The following is a 14,070-nucleotide window of genomic DNA, read 5'->3' on the forward strand; positions in this document are numbered from 1 at the left end:
GTTCGGATATTTATCAAAGCTTAAGTTTAAGTTGTCGCTCCATCTGCTCTAACTACGTTTTATTTTTACCTCAGTTTCAAACTTTGAATATTTGTGGTTTCCATTAACCACGAATTTGACTAAGATGCACTGAATAAGATTACAAAACACAAAAACATTTTTATTTGGTAAATAAAATGAATGTCTTACCGGTAATTTCTGACCGGCTATTTCAGTAGGGGAGGTGTGGCGGGGCGGGGGGTGCAGGTCTCCCTGGGTGACCAGATACTGCAGCAGGTTGACAAAGGCGGCGCAGGAATCGGCACAGGTGTAGAGGTGCACCACGTTGTTGGAGCAGCGCAGCTCAAACAGAGGCTGGGACTGAAACACAAGAGAAAGAAATAAACCACAACCTTTTGGATTATCAGGAGAGACTAAAGACCCGATCGCTCATTCCTCCGCTGTGGTGGGAGCGGGAAATGAGCTCTGCAGCTCCACCAGCCCCCAGAATTCAGTCTGTGTGCATTTTTCATTTAGTACGTGTGTCAGTACTCACACGCTGACAGTTCATAAAGTTCCTTCAGCTAAACTAGACCATATAAACTAAAATGTTTCTTTACATAATGAAAATACACAAGCCTTGATTGGTTGACTGAGAACAGCTGCATCATTGCGGCGGGAGACCTCGTTAAGCATTTTGGTTTCAGGTCCAACTGAGAGTAAAAGGTCGGCCAGATTACTATCCTTCATTGTCATTATAGAGAAATTAAATTATGGCAAAATAAACACTTTATAAACATGTGGCCAACTGCTTGTTATAGAGTTTTTCATGAACCTTAAACTTAATTATAATGTTTCTTTACCTTTTTACTGGCTGACGTGGCTTTTTTTTTTTTTTTTTTCCTTTGGGGGGCTAACAGTAAAATTTTATTGAAAAACAGGAGGGTAAAGGACATGGAAGAGAACTCACAAGCTTCCCGCTGTCGCTGCCTTTCCATGTGGTGATGGCCAGCTCCAGGAGGTCGATGTCCAGGACACAAACATAATCTACCATGAACAAACAAACAACAGGTGGTTTATCTTTACATTCTATTTCTGACTCTTTTAATCTAATCTACAATAACTTTTTCATTTCTGTTTCGTTTTAAAGCGGAGGAGCATTAAGATTAAAACACAGATTTTAGTTCTGGTTGGAGGGTTTTCCTTTAATATAACCTGAGCCAGTCTTTTGCAGTTTGTCTGAAAATTGTTGATCAAGAGGAGAATAAATCAAAACACATCAGCAATGAAGCTGGAAAAAAAATGCAACATAAAAACAAGTCAGAGATCATGTGTTCATTAGATTAATATTATCTACGTTTTCCCATTTTAGTGCCATCTTTGTTTGATAAATAATGACATATAAAGTGCGTAGGACTTCATCTACGGTAACCATTATTCTAATAATCTCTTCAACAGTGAATTTCCTGTGGAAAGAACCTGAATCACAAAATGTGCTGAGCTGTAAACTTTTTGCAGAATATAATGTTAGAATAATAAGAAGCTCATTTTTAATCTCAGATGTAATGTGTTAATATTTCATTGAACTGTCTTGGTTAAATTCCGGCTTTTAGTGTATCATTGATTCGGCTCGGCGTGTTTTACAGTCTGTATTCTCCAGTTACTGAGTATCGGATGCTAAATTTGATGCGAATATTTCAATAATTGATGAATCATAATTCATTATTTAAAACTTTCCAATCCTGAAGTTGGATTGAAATCATTTCTAATTCAATCAGGACCAGTGGCTTTTAATGAGACATAAAACATGAGAACTGGCAGAAGTTGACTTTCTTTTCAATGCGACTGAAGAAGGATGACACAATAGGATTGGTTGCCCTAATTTGAATAGTTTTCATCACATAAATCTAGAAAAATTGACATCATGCATTGTGGATTAACTGCATGTCCTACCTTTCCTCAGGTCCACTATGTCAGTCTCACATTTGTCAGAGAGGTAGAGAGCAGAGTTATCTAAGATGAATCTGAGGACGACATGTCAAACATTAACTAGAGCTTCTTAGACGACGTCATTCTAACGGCTGTGTTCGGTCTGCTGTGTCTGGTACCTGAGGTGAAAAGTGGCGGTGTCGACAATGATGTTACTGGACAGGGAGAAGGATTCAGCCGTGAACAGGACTCTCAGGGGCAGATACAGAGGCCTAGGAGGTAAACATTTAAAAGAGAGGAATACAGCACATCTGAGACCAACACCAACACCATGGCTCCATGATTCCGCCAACAACCATAAAGCAGAGAATAGATCAGAGACCGCTGTTCAGGTCCATACCGGTAGTCTACAGCACAGGTGGCCAGGTGTGTGTGGAGGACCGTGATAACGGCGGGTGCCGTGTATCCAAGAATTGGGTCGTCAATAACGTCCAGGAAGTCAATCAGCTGAAGGGAACGAAGACAAACAGGTGTATGAGAGACATTCTTAATAGTTTTACTAGGAGGTAAAACAAACTACAATTATAGCACCGGCTGAATAAAAACTGTCACATTAAATCACATTTTACTGAGTAGAACTTTGGCAAGAAGTGTCTCCAGATGGAAAGTGGACTAATTACAGTAACAAGTATAATTACACCTCGATCAAGTGTTTCCAAACAGTCTGGGGTTTGTCTTTGCTCCCTTCTGCCTCCAAGAAAATAAAACATCTCAGATTAACATTGTTTCAGCTCAGCAGAGGCCAGCTTTCCTGAGGTTAAATGTTTTTTTGTCCAAAGCCGAAACATCTAAATCAGAAAAATAGAGCTGATCACAAGGGGATGTCTAAGTGATGTGATCTCAAGAATACCTTATTAAAGTTCTTACTAGAAGCCAGTGTGTGAGCTTAGCAGACTGAGAAAATGCTTCAGGGAAACTTTGAGCGCATACTGAAAAAACTGAGAGAAATATGGAAGGACAGGCATAGAGGACAGAATAAAGGATACAAGAAGGGAGGGTAGGAAATAAGGACAGAAGGAAGACAGAGAGACACAAAGAAGAAATGAAAAAAACTAGGAAGGAAGGCAGCGATAAAACCAGAATGAGAGGACAGAAAGGAAAATGTAAGATCAGAGCAGAAAGTAAAAGAACCAAAAAATTTGGAATGAAGGAAAGAACAAAACAGGACCACAAAAAAGGGGCGATACATAAACAAGGAAGAGCTGAAGGAAAAGAAAAAGGACACAAGGAAGGGCAAGAGGAAGCAAGGATGAAAGAAAGGGTAACTGGGAGGGAGGAATGACAAAGATTCGCAGAAGAAAAGAAGGAGGGACACAGTGAAGAGACTCACCTCGAACAGAATAAAGGAATAAGAAAGATGGGTATAGGAAGGAAGGAAGGAAGGAAGGAAGGAAGGAAGGAAGGAAGGAAGGAAGGAAGGAAGGAAGGAAGGAAGGAAGGAAGGAAGGAAGGAAGGAAGGAAGGAAGGAAGGAAGGAAGGAAGGAAGGAAGGAAGGAAGGAAGGAAGGAAGGAAGGAAGGAAGGAAGGAAGGAAGGAAGGAACTGAAGGGAACTGAATTCCAGACACTGATATGAATTCAGACTTCTCATGTTTTTTTGTTTTGTTTTTCAGATGTACTACTCAATTAAGTAAAGATTACATTAGTAAAATTCCTGATGTGGAAGGACTTAAGTGAAAAAATTAGCTCACCTGCTCATGCCAGCTCTGGTTGGTCTGCGTCATGTAATGTCTCATGGTTGCACCTTGCAGCTGAAAAGCAACCAGGAACTCCTGGGAAAAGAGACACATAAAAAATTTATTCTTGAAGCTAAAACCAAGTCGGCAGCAGAAACATGAAGCAGGTCAATAAGAAAAGGGGGCCAACCTTGACGTTCCTCTGCAGGTCCAGCGTGATTTTGATGGCCGTGGACAACATCTGTAGCTCCCCTTCTTTTCCTCTAACACTGCTCACTCCCACCTCTGTGGGGTAGATGGTAGGGTCCAAGTGTTTGGGTGGAGTGAAGCTGGGCATCTCCAACCTCTGTGGGACGGAGGCATCTCTAACCTCAGCTAAAGGGTGAAAAATATTTCCAACGAGTCACAAAGGGATGCATAATCCCCAGCTCAAATAAATCCAGATAACTTCCTGAATATTATTCATGTCCAATTTCCACATTTTTTCCAAGTGTAAAAGTTCGACCTTTTCAGACATTTTACAGCATGATTACACCCATCTGTCAATTTATCTTTAATTTAAAACAAATTAAAGAAAAATGGACAAATGGTGGATGAATGATAGTAAGATGGACAAAAAATTGGATGGATGAAGCTTTAAGATAACTAAACAGAGAACAAGGTCTAAAAAAACATTTCTTCCAACAGACTTTATCCTCTTTTTTCCCCCCACATTTGTGAATTGCTTTAATTTAACTTCTCTAGACATAGGAGCCCTGATAGAAGACAAACACAAAGGGAATTATCTTATGATGGAAATAATCACAAATAAGACCCCAATGAGCACCTTGATGATAGAGCTCCACTCGTTTGCTCTCCAGAGTCAGGAAGTTGAGGTTGGGAACATTTTGATGCTGCGCCACACTAAAAATCTTCCCTCCTTCCAGGTCAAGCACAATCTCTCCCTGAGTTTGATCCTCCTCACACTGAAAACCAACAACAAAAACACAGCTTAGAAAGGAAAGCTACAACATGAGCTTTAAACCAGGCTTCACTCCCACCATCTGACATCTACACTTCAGTTCATAAATGCTATAATGCATCTGATGCAGTTAGACCCATCAGTGCCCTCCTCTGAATTCATCTCCCTCCTGGCTCACCTTCGTGTCAGTTCTGGCTTGCAGGCGACCTTTCCCGATAATCACAGTGAGTGAGAGGAGGCTGAGGTTGTGGCTGGGAAGAGGAGCTGACGGCTGCATCCTTCCAGATGGTTCACTGGCCAAGTAAAACGGAGGCTCATCCTCCTCTGAGTCAGAGTCTGTGGCAGAGAGTGAAGAGAACGCTTTCATCCAAAAGCAATACAAAAGCCAATACTAGATGTTTTGGCACCACAACTGTTATTGTTTGTCATAAATCTACATCAGAATCACATTTTTTCCACCCGAGCTAAAAAAAACTTGCCCAGTCTGAAGGCGGACTTGCACAGCTGGAACTCGTCGTAGAGACGGTGGCTCTGGTCGGGGATGTGGGTCGAGGGGGGAGGAGGAGGGGGCGGCTCCCACATCAAGAGGTCATTATTGATCCTTTTGGAATAAAAGGGGAGGACGAGGAACTGAAAAGTGTTTCTCAATCATAATTTAAAGCCAGTGAAGAAAACTTGAATAGACTAGAAAGGCAACTTAGCTTTAAATATCCAGCACAGAGCAGAACGAGCTTCAAAAAGCAAGATTTACTGCAAATCATTCAAAGAGCTCTTGATCAATGACTTAATGCTTTTTAGAAGATAAACATTATTCTTCAATCTCTGGCTAAGTTAATATTTTCTGTCATCTTCTACAAGCATTTGGCAGAATACTATGCTGGAAATGGCTAAAGTAGAGAAATAGCAAACAAATGAGTGCAAGGCCCAATGATACTTGAAAATAACTATCTGCAGCAGATAAACAGTATCTGAAAGGCAGGGAACCTAAGAGGTGCTGTAGGTCACTTTGCATCTAGGTGAACAGTTACCAGGAACTTCACAGCTGATTCTCTCATTAATGCTCTTCTTGCCTTTATGCTCCATTGTTAAATTTCTATGTTCATCCTTCTGCATTAAACACATCATATCTGCCTCTCTGCACTGTCTGCTGTGATTCTTGGTCTTCAAGATCTTAACCCTCACCTAACAAGGCCAGAAACAGAACAGCTGCATTTATGCTAAGATCATTCAACACTTATTGGACTCAGAGGAGGATGGATTCAAACACATGCCACAAGTTTAAGATTTTTATCTTTCATGATTGCTTTTTGTTTTAAACATTTGGTTATTTTTTTGCTTCCACAATCGGGTACTTCTTTGTTTTGATCTAACTCATAAAATCTCAATAGAGTCTTGATATTGGGATGCAAACAAATATTTTTACAGTTGAAAAAATATTTGCAAACACACTCAATGACAGGTTTCCCCTGTGAGTGCTTTAGAAAGCATCATGTTGGTGGAAAAACGTTAGTCAATTATCTTCAGTATTTATCTTAAATCTAGCTTAAGAATTTAAAGTGCATGTCAAAAAATATTCCAGAATCTTTCTTAAAAAATTGGACGACCGTAATGAGAAAGTCAAGCTGCTTGGGAATAAAATATAAGATATAAATATCCTCCTTGTTTGCACCTTTTTTGACTTCTATGCCAATATGTGACAAGTGAATTTCTCCACTGTGAGATCAATAAAGCTCATCTAATCTAATCTCTAAATATGCAGCACTGAGCACGTTGTGTGGTAGCTGGGTCACACCTGTTGTAGATGCTCTGGAAAGCCTGTTTGCTGGGCAGGAGGATGTAAGCCAGAGGAAGGCTGATGTCCACCGCACACTGACACTGAGCGACACACTGTTCCTGAAACTGCAGCATTTCCTCCGGGTCGGCAGGAATCACCATCTGATTTAAGAGAAGAGGATGGAGTTACTAACCAGAAGGCATGTGGGTCAGTGTTTCTCCTTTTTGAGCGTTAGCACACCTCCTCCGTCTCAAACATGGTGCGGTTTGAAGAAAACGGAGAGCTGGATTTCTCACTAAATTCACAGTGGCTTTCAAAAAAGTTGGCTGAGACATCCTTCATGAGGCCCAGGTTCATCCCACTCAGACCTGCTGCGGCGCCCTGAGCTTCACCTCCGCGCACACGCACCGATATCCTGTAGAAAGAGACGCTTTACAGCATGTGGGACCCAATATTTTGCTTCTTGTTTCATTTTTTTGAAAAGATGCAGTGTTTTCTTTTTTCTATTTGAATTCCTGAAAAAAACATTGCCCATTTGTACTTGTTCCTGGATAAAAATCCTCAGAGAAACAGCTTTGGTAAAATGTGAGTGTTTTGTTACCACAGCGGACTCACACCATCACACAAAACATTGTCATGATCACAGGGACAAACCTTGGTACAGAGTCGAGGTTTTTCATCACTCTGATGCAGGGAAAAGAGCCTCCCTCCCATCCCTCATACGATCCTGCAGAAACACAACAGGGTAAATATGTAAAAAAGCCTCCAGCAGAAAAATCTCCAATTTAGAGAAGAATTTCAAAAGTTAAAGATGTACAAGAAACAGAATAGGAAGACAGAGATTAGAAATCAATCAGACTTTTAACAAACAGTAGAACATTTTGTGAAACTTTGATTCATTTTCTCCTTAAACAGATAGACTTCCTTTGCATGCATATTTTCTTTCATATCCACAGAAGCGAATGATCGGTAAAAATCTCTGCTCACTGGACTCACACTTTGCTCATTTGTAAAATTCCCCATTAGATTTGATAAATCCCAATGTAATATGACAATGATACTAGCGCCTCCTAGTGGATTAGTCTTTTTCTGCAAATCACCTATCAGGCTCATCATCAATTAGACCATTCAACCAAACTGATTTTTAATCAAACATTTATAAGAATAAAACAGGAAATGATTAACAGAAAACCATTAATGTCACAAACATCAATAGTTTCCCATGAAAATTAAATGGATAAAAGAACAACATAAACTAACTTATCTGTTTAGAAGAACAATTTCTTCTTATTAGTTAAACAATATATCTGTCAATTAAATCAGTTATTCTGTTGGTTGAATTAGAATTTTAATTTAATTGCTAACAATCTGAATAAACAGACGTATGTTTGCTTTGGCTGCATGCAGGATGTCGGTTATCATGCCAGGTTATTAATGTACCAGAAAAAGTGTTATACGTTTTTCTAAACAAGAGTAATGACAGGAAATTTCATCAGAGATGAACTTTTCATACAAGCAAGCTGCAAGACTACAGATAGCAAAATATGTGTGCATTAGGATGAAATGTACTTTCCCTTTTTATGTATTAATTTTCACATTTTCTGACTCTCTTGGGTTGTAAATTTAAGCTGCATTATAAGTGAATGAGTAAAATTATTTAGAAAACAGGTTCCTCTGATGTGAGTTTGATCAGCTCCAAGCATCTGGCATGCTAAGGCCAGTTGATCCTCATCAGTGGAGACAGTGGGTCTGCATAGTGCAGCAGTTAAATAAACAGTGTTAGCATCAGGTCAGTGCTGTGAAATCCAAATAGAGCCTTTGTAAATTCAGGAGCAGTGGTGGAAATATGAGGTAATGATGGTGTTAGAGTCATGACGCCTATGCAGCTACAAAATGTGTAGCAGCCTGGTTCCACTGGTGATTAATGTTAGAGAGGCTAGAGTGTTATTAAATTCAAGCTGCATGCCGTTTTATAAGCCATTTAAATGGAAGGCCGACACCAGTAGTTTGACAATGATGAATAAGTTATATCTGAACAGAACAACCATTTATTTCTCATATTAAATAATAAATCAAATTCAAAAGGAAACATGTAACTTGTTTAAGGTAGGTACACACACAATCTAGAGGTGTTGCTGTGATGGAAACAGGCCATCCAGAGGAACCTGGATCCGTTTAAGAGGAGTTTTATAGTATAATCAAAGTAAATGAAAGGTTTCAATCACCAAAGTGTAAATCTGAGCTTATGAAACCCGTAGAGCAGAAATCAATTACTGGAAAAAATTAGAGGGACAATGGCATAATGATGCTAAAAATAAATAAAAAAAAGCCAAACCCAGACCCTGTGTGCTTCCCACCATGCATATCTGTGAAAGTGGCCTCCAGCAGCTGGGTGAGACAGGGCTGCCCTGGTGCCGACTGCTCGCTCTGGAGATCCGGCGCCTCTTGGTGCTTCAGTTCCAGCTCCGTCAGTTCCAACACCAAGGTCTCCTCCCTCACTGCCCTCTCAGACGGCGGCCGGCGCAGCGGGAGAGGTCGCAGGTCTGGGATGGGGAACCGAAGTCTGAGCACAGCGTTTGGGGACATGAGGGTGAAGGAGGAGCAGAGCTCGATACTCTGGGTCTGAAAAGACAGAAAAAAAAAAGCTTTTTTCAGAGCAGAAATTGTTCTGAAGTTGGATTCCAAGCAAAGATTCGGTCACAATCAACCCTGTAATCACAGCAGACCGCAGCTTTATTATGGAGCCGAAAGGCTGATATTAGGATGAACTGCTGATTCTCTCTAAACCAGACTATTCTGTTAATGTTTATGTCAGCAGAAGCTGGATCAGTCAGACGTGAAAGAATGATGTTTTCAGAGAAACATCTTAATAGTTTGGGGTTTTCTTTGTGGCGATGACACAATAGTTCATGACTCCAGATAACCACACCGGCTCCCTTTAAACAGAATTATGAGAGGTGACCTTCCTCTATGCTACTCTGCTCAGTGATGTAGTTTAAGATACTTAGTGGTCTTAAATGCTAGCGGTTAACAAAAGAAAAGGGGAGCATGCATAAATGCTGATATTTGAAGCTCCCTGTGTTCTACTCTGTGTTTTCTGGCTTGGATCTTCATTTTATAGGGTTTTTGGTCTGTTTTACTTGTGTATATAAAAAGCAGCACAGTAATTGGCAGTCCAACCTGCATGGGTCCTGGTCCAGAGTTCTGGCTTGGACAGTGGCTGAACGCTCTGCTCAGGCTCCCCAGGCGGCTGAGGATGTCCAGGTCCAGCTCAGCGCTCAGCTCTGCCAGCTCTACTCGTACCACGCTGTCCCGCCGCACAACACGCTGTTTACCCTACAAATGAACGCCCCAAAAAAACAAAAACACACATTAATAGGGGAAACCCAAAGCTTCAGCGTCCAGCAAAAACAGAAGTTAAGCTAAGCTTGGGTATTAGGTGAAATCAACTGGAAGTTTGAAGAATAGCAAGGAGTTACTTCAATGGAAAGGTTTAACAATCTCAGAAACCATTACAGCTTTGCATGGGTTGGTAGGAGATTCTTCATGTTGAGTAAACAAAGCAGTTTTTCTAAATTTATGAAAAAAATTTTCAAAGAAAATGTGCAACTTGATTCAAACTCTTATTTAAACATTAAAATGCATAATTTCTCCAACATTTAACTCCATATATCTGCAATAACTCTCTAAAGCTTTTTCCAGGATCTAATAAGCAGGACTTTAAATAACAGGGACAAGATCAAGGAGACTTTTAGAGCAGTTGGATCTGTACATTTATACGACCACAGTACACCTTGATCACTGGCATCACCACGTGTAGAGGAGAAATAAAGTTTAATTCCGCTGAAAGTAGAGAAAACTGCATATCGTTTCATTAAAGCTTCATCTCAGGACGATATCTAACATGATAACATTGCAAGGATAACAGTATAATTTCACTGCCGCACCCATGTGCTGAGAACATGTTCAAAACATTTAATAGGAGGCATCTGATGACTCAGCATATTGAGTGATGGAGTCAGCAGAGAGGAAGGCAGTTTGCTCAAGAAGGTTGTCTCGTTGAGATTCTACTTTTATGCCCGCTGAAATCACTGTACTTTTCCACTCAGAGAGAAATTAAAACACAGATTTCAAAATAGACTTTTCAGCTGAGTAAATTGTGATGATTCTCTCAGATTCAGTTTCTAATAACAGGATGATGCCAGAGGGGTTTCTGCTTTAAAATGTGCCAGGAATGTCTGGGGAGGGTTTTTAATGGAGAACATAGTCATGCAGACATCAAATATTCAAATGAAACCTTGTGGAAACATTTTTAAGCTCAAGCCTTACTTTTCGTAGGTGTTTTTCAGTGAGGCTGTAGTGTAGCTGAGCACATGGTTTGGCTGCAGCTCCGGCTGTAAACAGTCCAGCTTTCTGGAACTGAAGTAGCTGCATAGGGACAAAAATAAATTACTATAAAGTACTAAATACAAATTATGCTACAGATAAGTCAATTTCAAAGACTTGTGAGTTTATTATTCTATGTTTTGCTGTTAAATAGGCTTAGATTCAAAATTAGAAGACAAGAAGAAAATGGATTAAAAAAAAGAAAAGCAATATCTGCACAATATAGTCAAGTAATGAAGTTGAGAAAAAGATTATTTTCCACATTTATTTGTAATTTATATTGATATCTGAAAAATATTAAAAACATTTTGTAGATAGCATAACAACCCTGCAAGTAGCTCATTGAGAAAAGAAGACTGCTGACCAAAGACAGGAAGTCTGAAAATGCCCAGATGACCAGCTATACATGAGGCTCATGCAAACTTTAGAGCATAAACTGCTCCTACCCCAAAAAGAGGAACAAAAAAACTCTGGATATTTAGTACCTCACAATACTGAGATTTTCCATCTTGCCAGAGGCACTCCAACAGTTCCAGTCTGCTGAAGGAAAGGTCAGAGGTCACCGCCCGACAGCGGCGCCTCCCGCTGCGCGTTTCACACGTCACCTGCACGGCCGTCCCTGTCAGCCTAGCAGAGGAAGGAGGATACTGAGAACTCCAACACCACCTAATCATCCATTTTCCCTAAATCTGTACCATTAGTGGCAGAGCAACTCCATCTGATAAGGTTTATCTGAACTCCGGTGTTACAGAAACAGGGTCTACCTGAGGTGGGAGAGCGGACAGGCTGCGGCAAAGCCGTCTCTCAGATGGTGGAAGTTTTTGTTGGTGAACATTTTGTCCTTGAAGGACAGCAGCCCTTGGAAGAACTCCTGAGACACCTGAGCTAAAGACGAGGGTCCGTCCGAAGCTGGGTCCTCCTGCAGCATTGTTAGGGTGAGCCCACCGAGGGTCAGACGCAGCAAGGCCTCGGGTTTGAGCTGCTCTGCCTGGCCGCTGTGCGAGCGTCCTGGACACACGAGAAACCGCAGTTCAGGAAAGAAAAAAAACACCATCGCTTATGTTTAATACAAAAATATAACAAGGAGGAATTTTCCTTTAGGTTTGTCATTGATCTAAATGTCTCTACTAGTGACTTTACCTCTGATCCTGGTGGCATGTGGCAGACTGGATAAGCATCCTGCTACAGGATATCTTCTAGGGCAGTTCATCAGGCCCTGGCAGAAGAAAACCACAAATCAAAAGAAAGGACGTAATTTTTTTATCAAATACCAACAATAAAGTCAAAGAATAAAATACTTTATTTAACACTTTACTTCTTGAAATATTAAGTCAGGATTTAATCTACATATGAAAACAAACAAAACTATACCTGCGCTGACAGAGCAGCTGGGTGTGTCAGGCTGGTCAGGCTGTGTGTGGAGGACTCCATGTCGCTGTCTGACAACTCGCTGCCAGAGCGAGTAGATGCAACACTGCTGCTCATCCCTGCAGGGCCCATTGAGTAAAACATTTCTGTGCAAACACAAATTTTAAAGTTAATATATTTGCAGTGTACACGCAGACCTCACAATGAGGCAGCAAAGTTTAAATTATTTTAATATAAGACAACAAAAACACTCAGTAAATATATTTTTTCAATGTGAAAAAAAACACAAAAAATTCCCCTAAATCCTAATAATCCAGTAAGTGATCTGTGGTAATCAGCGCTGGGTCATAGCACAGCTTCTCTGTTAGTCGAGACCTTCTGGAGATTTATTAAGATTTATTTAGAGGTGAACTTGGTGGTTTGTTTCAGATCGTCTCCAGTGTGGATCACCCACTGAAGGTCCAACATTGTCTAATATATTCTGAGGAGGTTCCACCTATTTGAGGAAGCAAAGCAAGCCCCTAATCCTTACAACAAGCACCCTGTCGGCATTATTTCCCATTTCAGAAATCTAATATTAGTTTTGGGTCAAATGCAATGGGAAGCACACTATCCAAAAAGCTGTACTTTACCCCCCATAAAAATGTCTTGGTAACAAAAATATGTTTTTTTTGGTTAAACCAAGGCCAACCTTTATACAATTTTCTTAGTCACTTAGGACTGAAGGTTAAGTCTTTGACTTTGATATTTTCAAAAAAGTAAAAAAAAAAACAAAAAAAAACAAACACTTGACTTAGTTTCCAAGTTTGAAGACATTTCGCTTCTCATCCAGGAAGCTTTTTCCATTCAAAATGTCAGAAATGAGTTTGAGGCTTTATAAAGTGGACAAAAAACCAAAACTTGTTTTGGCTTAGAAAACATACAAATTGAACCGGAAGAATGGGTCCGCCACTTAGGAATGAGCAGCCGTTTGGGTTCTTTGTTAGCCTGCAATACCCGATGCTGGTCTACGTCTCTGAAAGAGGGGTCGTTAGGGGTAATAGTTGGTCTGGATCATGTTTCTGGTCAAAGGATTCTCCTTGTGTTAAGAGCAGCTTCTCATTAAGGCAAACTTAGAAATGTCTTTAACCTTTCAGGGCTGCTACACCATTTCTAACATCCTTGAATTTTCTTTAGCTTGGGGATGAAGACGCGGCTTTTTGAGTGAAATTCATCTCAGTCACACAAAAACACCCTTCCTCACAGTTACAAACAACATGGAGTTTAAATATAACATGGAGCTAAAGCGCTTCCCTGATGAATGAATTAACCCTTTGAAAAACTTTTTCTATTTGCTTCCTCATACTCGATTGGTCAGAGCATAAAATTTGATCAATCTTTAAAGCTGAGAAAAAAATTCTAAAAACAGAAGATATCAGTAAACATGTATGAAATATTGAACAAATACTTTACCTACACAGAAAACCAGGCATATTCTGGATAGCTTTTCTTTTTTTTGGATGAATATATTTTAACTTTTCTAATCATCAAAAACAATCCAGAAAACTGTGATTGGTTAAAAAAAAACAACAACAAAAAAACAAAAAAAACATCAATCAGAGAACCATGTAACATTTTCAACATCTTTTTTTAACATTAAAAACATGTCTTTGTGATAATCATCCTGTTGTTACTATATTGTGTATAAATCTGACATGAATTTAAATCACAGCTGAACCTCTGATCTCTGTACCTCCGTTCTCCAGACTGGTGACATAGGCATCCAGGTCAGGATCATTGTCCCATTCCGGGTCTTTGGGACTGGATCCCAGCTGCTTACTGAGGTCCTCCTCAATCAATCGCAGGTCCTCGGAGTCTAATGGCCGACTGCTCGCTCCACCACACGTCTGTTCTTGCTCTGAGGTTAAAAGAAAACAAAACAATCTATACTAGCGAACA

General features: G+C 40.1%; 1 protein-coding gene across 1 annotated transcript in view; it reads right to left on the minus strand.

The window, feature by feature from the left end:
- The window catches only part of atg2a (autophagy related 2A), a 41,365-nt gene that overhangs the window by 16,482 nt on the left and 10,813 nt on the right, over positions 1-14,070 (minus strand). Inside the window, exons 8-28 of the mRNA XM_038286535.1 lie at positions 13,865-14,029; positions 12,136-12,278; positions 11,905-11,980; positions 11,529-11,772; positions 11,250-11,391; positions 10,708-10,806; positions 9,559-9,714; positions 8,736-9,000; positions 7,033-7,105; positions 6,619-6,793; positions 6,397-6,539; positions 5,084-5,205; positions 4,783-4,940; positions 4,470-4,608; positions 3,834-4,018; positions 3,659-3,739; positions 2,309-2,415; positions 2,088-2,180; positions 1,933-2,003; positions 950-1,026; positions 190-360 (exon numbers count right to left, since the gene is read on the minus strand). Of these exons, the coding sequence (XP_038142463.1) occupies positions 190-360; positions 950-1,026; positions 1,933-2,003; positions 2,088-2,180; positions 2,309-2,415; positions 3,659-3,739; positions 3,834-4,018; positions 4,470-4,608; positions 4,783-4,940; positions 5,084-5,205; positions 6,397-6,539; positions 6,619-6,793; positions 7,033-7,105; positions 8,736-9,000; positions 9,559-9,714; positions 10,708-10,806; positions 11,250-11,391; positions 11,529-11,772; positions 11,905-11,980; positions 12,136-12,278; positions 13,865-14,029 (2,885 nt within the window). The remainder of the gene's footprint in view (positions 1-189; positions 361-949; positions 1,027-1,932; positions 2,004-2,087; positions 2,181-2,308; positions 2,416-3,658; positions 3,740-3,833; positions 4,019-4,469; positions 4,609-4,782; positions 4,941-5,083; positions 5,206-6,396; positions 6,540-6,618; positions 6,794-7,032; positions 7,106-8,735; positions 9,001-9,558; positions 9,715-10,707; positions 10,807-11,249; positions 11,392-11,528; positions 11,773-11,904; positions 11,981-12,135; positions 12,279-13,864; positions 14,030-14,070) is intronic.

Source organism: Cyprinodon tularosa, unplaced genomic scaffold (assembly GCF_016077235.1).
Source record: "Cyprinodon tularosa strain WSP-4 unplaced genomic scaffold, ASM1607723v1 ctg228, whole genome shotgun sequence".
NCBI classification, from domain to species: Eukaryota; Metazoa; Chordata; class Actinopteri; order Cyprinodontiformes; family Cyprinodontidae; genus Cyprinodon; species Cyprinodon tularosa.